Below are 7,901 nucleotides of genomic sequence, written 5' to 3' on the forward strand. Positions count from 1 at the left end.
TGTCACATTTTGAAAGCTCAGATACTGGATTGTCACATTTTGAAAGTTCAGATACTGAATTGTCGCATTTTAAAATTTAAAGACCAAATTGTTACTCAAGCCAAAGTACAGGGTACTGATTCAAAATTTTCCCATAAACTAATCACCCTTTAACATGTGTAAAAAATTAAGAAACATAAAATGATTGACTTATTTATTATACATTATATATATGTTATTTAGGCACACGCCACCTGCAATTATTATATATTATATAAAACCTAATCCAACTAAGACTTTAATGGGATCAAATGGATTTAGATACACATACGACCCAAATACTGAAGGAACAAATTTTTAAAATTTGAGTTTATGGTTTCACACTTCAACTATGATAAAATAAAGACATGATACCGGAAAAAGTTATAATCAATCAAGTGGTAATTAAAATATCAATGTGAGCCGTATAATATTCATCAGTGCACCTAGAAATATTTGGATGCACTGGTACACTTTGGGATGATAGAAGACACCTCTCTAATACTTATAAGATATTATAAAAATAGAGCATTGGTCATATCGATACACATTGATAACCCAACTTTTGGCATCATACCTGTCATAAAAGTGAGAGTCAATCAGGTGGGATTTATGACAATTCACTAGGTGTCTTGATTAGTGATTGGTCAAAACTCTTCTAGTATCATATCCTGTAGAGTCTCATGCTGTATTTATGCAGCTGCAGTTCTAACACGTTTGTCATACCAAAAAAAACAAAAGAGCATTTAAATGAATTGTATATTTGTATACGCTCAACTGTTCAATCCGTTTGAGATTCGTAAACTTGCCTAGCTTGTGATTAAGGTGCCAGATCTAGAATATACAATGGGCTAACTGTTTTCTTTTCCTCCCTTGATTTTTTTGACTCTCTTCTACATAACAAGGAGACAAGTAGAAAAAAAAAATGCAAACTGTAAACGGTAGTGAGCCAACTGAGAACATAGATTGCACCTTGAGACCTTGATGTCAACTCGAATTGAACCAGGTCATTACTTGGGAAAAGAAGGTGATCAACCAAGTGTTAATCAGAAGGATTAAATGAGGAAAAAAGGAAGCATTGCACCCTTCTTGCATCCAAAATTTGGTGGGGGGCGGGGGGTTTGTTTTGCTGGCTCTTATCACGGAAAGTAATCAACTGAAGGTGTTATTTACATTTGATAGTCTGCATGGAGGAAGCTCTCATACCGTGTTCCCTTGAGTGTTTTGTGGACATCATCCCAGTTCTCAACCTGCTCTGATAAGGATCCCTTGTGTATTTTTACTTGGCGGCTCTTTAGCTCTTCCGGTGGTATTCGTAAGAACTCCTGAACATCCATCAGCTTCTGCAGAAAATCAATGGGAAAAATGATCATATAAACCAGACATAGTGAATGATAATATGGAGCAATATAACATATTTGATTCAGGAAATGGAGTATTAGAGCCAATTGGATGACGATTTCTTACAGTGCGGTTGTTTATAATATCCTCATAGTAAAGAATAGTGTGGCGTGTGCTTTTGAAGTATTCTAAAGCTTTGGCAGTTGTTGCTTCCACTTGCTTCAGATTGGGTATTAGTAGTGTGGAATTGATTATGGGCTTGAATTTTGCAAGTATTTTGGCCTGTAACCAGTTATCAATTATGAATCCAAGATCTTGTATGTGTATGACGGAGAGAGAGATATAACAGAGACCAACCTCATGTGGTGAATGAACATGAGACTTGTGGGTTCCATTGAGTAACTTGGCATCTCGATCATAAGAATTCGCCAGAACCGAAATCATCCTGCGTAGAAGATTTCTTCGAAAGAGGAATATTGCAGATACACCCCTCCGATTGAAATACTCTACTATTTCTTGGTGATGCTCCATCACACCCTGCCACGTTTATTGCAAGACACGTTAACCTCACTGAGTGGAGCTTATATTGCCCATATATACCATTCACATAGCCATGAAAATGTTGTCGAAAACCAGTTAACGCTAACAGTGAAGTATCAGACATAAAGGCAGTACTTCTTTACTCAAATAAGTAGGGATATAGCTAAATCAGAGTAAGATGATTCAAAAAGACAGCTTCAACTACAATTTTTTGCTCTCCTTTCTTTTTAAATTGATATTTCCTATTAGTCTGGTTTTTTACATATCTGCTGCCACCCATAATACATGTTGCACCAAATTCTATATTATTTTGTTAATTCATGTATATGACACTTACGAAAAGGAAAAAGGCTGGAAGGAGACTATGAAATGGATGGTGATGGTAGCACAAACTGAGTAAAGTTTTTTTTTTTTTCCTTATTCCTTTCAATTATCTATCAATTACTTGCACTTTTTTTTTGGTGGGGGGAGGGTAGTTTCATTATCAATTGCATGGATTTTGCTTCTTTCAAAGTACAGGATAATAGCCTTGAAGGCTCTTGTCTTTATTTCTTTTATTTATTCTCTGTTCTAAAAAATATATACTCCTTTCACCATATAATGAACACATGTATACTGTGCATTCATGGAAGAAGGAAATTAAGTGGCACTTTTCCAATTTTCATGCTTACAATACCATCATGAGATTTTCTTTTTTTTTTTTTTTTAACATTGGACTTGCAAATTGACTGTTTCCCTTCTTTCTATTTTGCAACTGGAATTGGTTGTTATTTTATTAACAAAGTTCCAGTTCAACCTATCAAGAAATTAATTATCTGTATTGATTTAGAGAGAGGAGTATTAAAAAATAAGCCACTATTTTATTGTTTTTCCTGCTCATACAAATGCTAAAAGAAGAGATGCTTATTCAGATACAAAAAGAAAAGCAATACTATAAATGGTTCTGTTAAAGTAAAATCGTGTTAAAATATGAATTAACAAGAAATCTTTGTTACATTTCTATTTCCAATCAAAAGTATATATAGATTTCCATATGTATAAGAATACCATCTTCATCCCTAAAAAGAAAAGGAAATTAAGAATATTTTGGTAACAAAAATCAAGAGGCAACCATCAATATGGCCAAGAACTTAAACAACATGATCACCCTGCCCCTAAAAATATAAGAAGAAGGAAATAAACCATTGAAGGTTGAATCTAATTATATAACGAGAGAAGTATCCCCTTCCATAAACTTTCATTCTCCGGGGTGGGAAACTTGGTCATGTTTCTATTCTGTTTCTAAATAATTCTCAAAATGACTAAGAGATTCATTATTAGAAAGATAAAGGACACGAAATTTACTCGATTAAGTGCAAAGTTACCTGCCCACCTACAGATGAGGTAAGGATTGCAGAGTGTCAACTCATCTTCTACTTTTTCAATACTTATGAGAACAACGAAGGATTCCCAAAAATAACAAAATTAGTCTAAACCTCTTCCTTTTCTTCTGTAGAGCAGTTGCTCTGCACATTTTGGGTAGTAGTTCCTGTCGTTTCTAATTGAGTTATAATTACTCCCCTCACCCCACCCACATACAAAATGGAGAATTCCACTGAAGATTATCTAGTAAAATTCACTTCTTGAATGGCAAATTTGATAACATGCAAAGATGCAAATCGGTTGTGGCCATGCCCAATCATTTTGGAATTAAGAGGAACAATTCTAATATTATATATTTAAACAGAAAATGCGGAATAATGATCCATCTAACATCTTATGTTACTTGCTTACCACTTCATAATATTTTACATGAGCAGGCGGATTTTTTTCCTCAATGTTAACAGAGCGCCTCAAATTAATGGATACAAGTCATGGCAACATTGGATACCATGCAGGTAGAAACATAATGCTCCAGACTGAAGTCGGTAGAAACTGGACATTTAATATTCATTTACTACCAATTATAGTCACTTCATTATACCATGATTTCTACAAGTTGATGTACTAGACTTACAGTGTCATTTTGAGAGATCATAGGGTGACCCAGTAATGGCACAGCCAAGCCATGTATGCAGAACTGCCTATCAATGTTCTTTAGGACAAAGCTTCTAGAGCATATTTAGAAGAATGAAGACTAATTAGAATTTAAACGGAATAGAAGCAGAAAAGGACAAAGCATAGGGAAATAATGGTGCTATGGCAACTTCTCTACATGGAATAGAGCCAGAAAAGGACACATTAGAGGATGCTTGTAATGGAATGGAGCCAGAAAAGGATACAGCAGTTGCTCTACAGAATGAAAACGACTCTAAATGGAATCATGGTGCTGCCATCAAATTTATCTTAAGAAAACCATTAGGGGATGCTCTAAATGGAATAGAGCCAAAAAAGGACAGTTGCTCTACAGAATGAATACTCTAAATGGAATCATGGTGCTGCCATCAAATTTTAGCTTAAAAAAAAAAAAAAAAAAAACCATTAGGGGGAGAAGTCCAAAAGAATAGAGCCAAAAAAGGACACAGCACAGGGAAATCATGGTGCTATGGCAATTATTCTTAATTTAAAGTGTTAGACACAGATAATGTGGTATAAGCCCCATTTTTTGACTGTATATTTTATTTAACATGGTAATTAATCTGCTTTTATCATTTTTTGAAATATGTGAAGCACTACATTTTCTTTAAAGAACCATGTACAAAACATCCTTGTTTGAATGGAATAGAGCCAAAAAAGGACACAGCAGTTGCTCTACAGAATGAATACTCTAAATGGAATCATGGTGCTGCCATCAAATTTTAGCTTCAAAAAAAATAAAAATAAAAATAAAAAAACCATTAGGGGGAGAAGTCCAAAAGAATAGAGCCAGAAAAGGACACAGCACAGGGAAATCATGGTGCTATGGCAATTACTCTTAATTTAAAGTGTTAGACACAGATAATGTGGTATAAGCCCCATTTTTTGACTGTATATTGTAACATGGTAATTAATCTGCTTTTATCATTTTTTGAAATATGTGAAGCACTACATTTTCTTTAAAGAACCATGTACAAAACATCCTTGTTTGAAAATGAATATTGCTGGTTACAGAATTCAATCTAAAGAAATAAATGTTTTTGTCTCAGCTAGAAAAGATGTGAAAGGATATTGTAGAAGAATGCTATCAAGCTCTATAGGTTATTTAAAGGAATAACTTTAGATAATAGGTGTTTAGCAACAAGTTTACACAAAGTACATAGGAAATACATGATAGACTCCATTATCTCTCTCTCTTAGGCAATAACAAGAAAGGGAAAAACTGAAAATTTTAACTTAAATCCCAGGAAACTATTCACCTGATTAAGCATCCACTTGAAGCCAACCGCAGCTGAGCACTCGTTCTTGGATGCACTACTGAACCAGTCAAGATTGTAAACCGTATCCAGTGTTTTCAGTATTTCTGAAACATTACTCCTCCTCTGTTTAACGGAAAAGATTTCCCCATTTGAACTTACATTGATATGGCTGTTTAACAGTGTCTCAAACCATCCACTCCCAGATCTCTGCATCGACAAGATGGCAAAGAATCGGACAGGATTGCATGTACACTCATCCCTGTTAATGCACCAAACCCAACATATGAGCAGACCCAAATGTGACCATACATCCGAACGAAGGGAAAAAGGAGGTCTTCTTTACCTGCTGAAGGTGTTGGGTTTTGGGTAATGTACATACGGAATTTCCCACTGTTCAATACCCGAAGCATTACAAGGCCTATCAATCACCCGGACGCTTATGAATTTTGAGTGGGTGTTTATCTGTTTTAGACAGATTAAACATATATAAACACCACAAGCCATGGCAAACATCAAAACTACCATCCTCAATACCAATGGAGACTTCTTGGTGGGCTTTATGATGAAGCTATCCTGTAAGTAAATACATCAGATGATGATATGGGTACCAGGACAAGTTAGGTATGCAAACCAGAAATGTAACCCATCTGAGAAAACTAGAGAAGAAACCTTCACGAGGAAAGAAAGAAAAAGTGAACAATCTGTTATGTAAAAGAATATGATCCTTACAAGTTATAACATACAGATGGGAGTAAACTACAACATTCCATCTGAACAACCTCGCAAAAACCGTATAAGGAGAAAAAGGAAACAAAATAGGTGAAGGTAATGTGGGTTACACTCTGTTTGAATCTTCAATAAAACCAAAAAAAGAAAGAAAGAAAATGAAAATAAGCGGACATTCTCCTATCAAATCCTTGACAGGAACACAAACCCATCTGTTAATCATGCAAAAAAAGGAAAGAAGGAGAAAAATTTTCAAAAAAATAAGAAAAAGCGAAACTTTCAAGAACACCCACACAGCTTTTACCCAAATCAAAAGTTCTGGAAGAAAAAGGTGAACAAATAAACGGCAAAGAAGAGTCAAGTATCATACACACCTTATTGAAGAAAGAGAAATCCTCTGCCATCTTCAGAAAGGTGTAAAGGGCATTTGAAGTTAAGGTTCTTTTCTCAATGTCTTCAGCTCTGCTCTGCCCTGCCTCATAGCTCTCTCTTCCCCTTTTCCTCTCTATTTCTCCTCTCTGCGACTCAGCGTGAGGCAGAACTGTAGGAGCTTCCGTTCCGAGCCTTTTCTCGTGAGAATCGACATCATTAACACTTGCACGCGCTCGCTTTTCCCCTTCTTCGTCCCTTTGAATCTAATAATCTATTTTATTTATTTATTCTCTCTCCGAGTCTCCGTCCTGTGTCGACGTGTTGTTCGTCCTTTTGAATTTGGTACTTGACACCACCCACAAGGCCACAAGACCACGACATCAAACAAAGAAAAAAAAAAATGAAACAGGTCTAAATAAAGGCAGATCCCAATGAAGCAACACAAACTCCGTGAGCCAATAAAAGGTGAGAGAAGAAAGTAAAGGAGATGACCATCTCACCAGTTTTCAGCAACTGCCCTATGTTATTGTTATTCACTTTTGTTTCCCGACCTTGGGTTTTGTTTTTGTTTTGTCTCTCTTGGCCTTAGGTAGTCTCCATCTACGGCAGTTGACGTGAACTTGTACCTGAATTTCCATTACTTTAGCTCGGGAAATCGCTAACGACCCGGACACGGGGAACTTGATCAATTATAATATTATATATATATATATATATATATATTGCTTAAAATGGATATATAAAATCTTCTCCATCTCTCAAATTAGTGGCTAGAGAGTGTTTGTCTATTATATTCTGTTTGGTGATGAGTATCATATAACAAATAATTTGAATATTTAATTAAGTTGATTCTCTCTGTACTGTTCTGGTTTATAGCTGAATTGGTTGGGAGATGGAAGAGCGAGCTGGGCAGTCTCCACTCACAATAGACGCAAATCAAGGTCAAAGCTTTTAATTTCCGGGATTATTCCTTGAGTGAGGGAGTGTGGGACCACCATTCACCAATTACCATGCATTGCTTGTTTGGCACGTGGAAAACAAAGATAGAATCATCGACAGTGAGTGCTTATCTGCTGTGATTCTATGAAAGAAAATAGTCGGTTAGAAAGTCAAAATTGAAAGCCCAAACGATATGCAGAGGAAGTGTTCAAACTTCAAAGTCTGTTGGTTATCCACGTAAGCAGTAAGTATGAGAAATCAAGCACGTCACTACCTACCGTACGGGTACGGGTTTGAGAGTGCGCTGGACGGCTGGCATTCAAGTCCACCGTCCAAACGGTGGGTTGCATATAATTCACATTCATGTATGCATACTCAGATTTGGAGACCGGATCTGCTCCTCACATCTGGCGCCTCGTACGCACATCCTAGCATGCATTTGGAATATCTCCCGTTATTATTCATGGGAGATGTTTTCAATGCATAGTGGATATGCATGTGAAGCGCCCATTTGTGAGGAGCAGATCGCGTCCCCTCAGATCCCACTCCCATCTCACGAAAACGACAGTCGGTGGATCGGATTACGTTGTGTTTATTAGAAATGAGCTGGAGGCGTTGCGTGCTGCGATTCTGTTTGGGCCCATATATCAG

General features: G+C 36.4%; 1 protein-coding gene across 1 annotated transcript; it reads right to left on the reverse strand.

Moving 5' to 3' along the window:
* Positions 1 to 763: 763 nt before the first annotated feature.
* LOC148876440 (uncharacterized) lies at positions 764 to 7,071 on the reverse strand. The gene is made up of 7 exons (XM_088966841.1): positions 6,812 to 7,071; positions 6,314 to 6,656; positions 5,557 to 5,786; positions 5,214 to 5,472; positions 1,717 to 1,896; positions 1,486 to 1,641; positions 764 to 1,361 (listed from the first exon to the last, which is right to left on the reverse strand). Exons 2-7 carry the CDS (start codon positions 6,341 to 6,343, stop codon positions 1,188 to 1,190), a joined length of 1,029 nt encoding a protein of 342 aa, XP_088822967.1. The 5' UTR covers positions 6,344 to 6,656; positions 6,812 to 7,071; the 3' UTR covers positions 764 to 1,187.
* Positions 7,072 to 7,901: the final 830 nt, after the last annotated feature.

Source organism: Nelumbo lutea, chromosome 1 (genome assembly GCF_056320005.1).
Source record: "Nelumbo lutea isolate HS-2025 chromosome 1, American lotus-T2T, whole genome shotgun sequence".
Classification (NCBI taxonomy): domain Eukaryota; kingdom Viridiplantae; phylum Streptophyta; class Magnoliopsida; order Proteales; family Nelumbonaceae; genus Nelumbo; species Nelumbo lutea.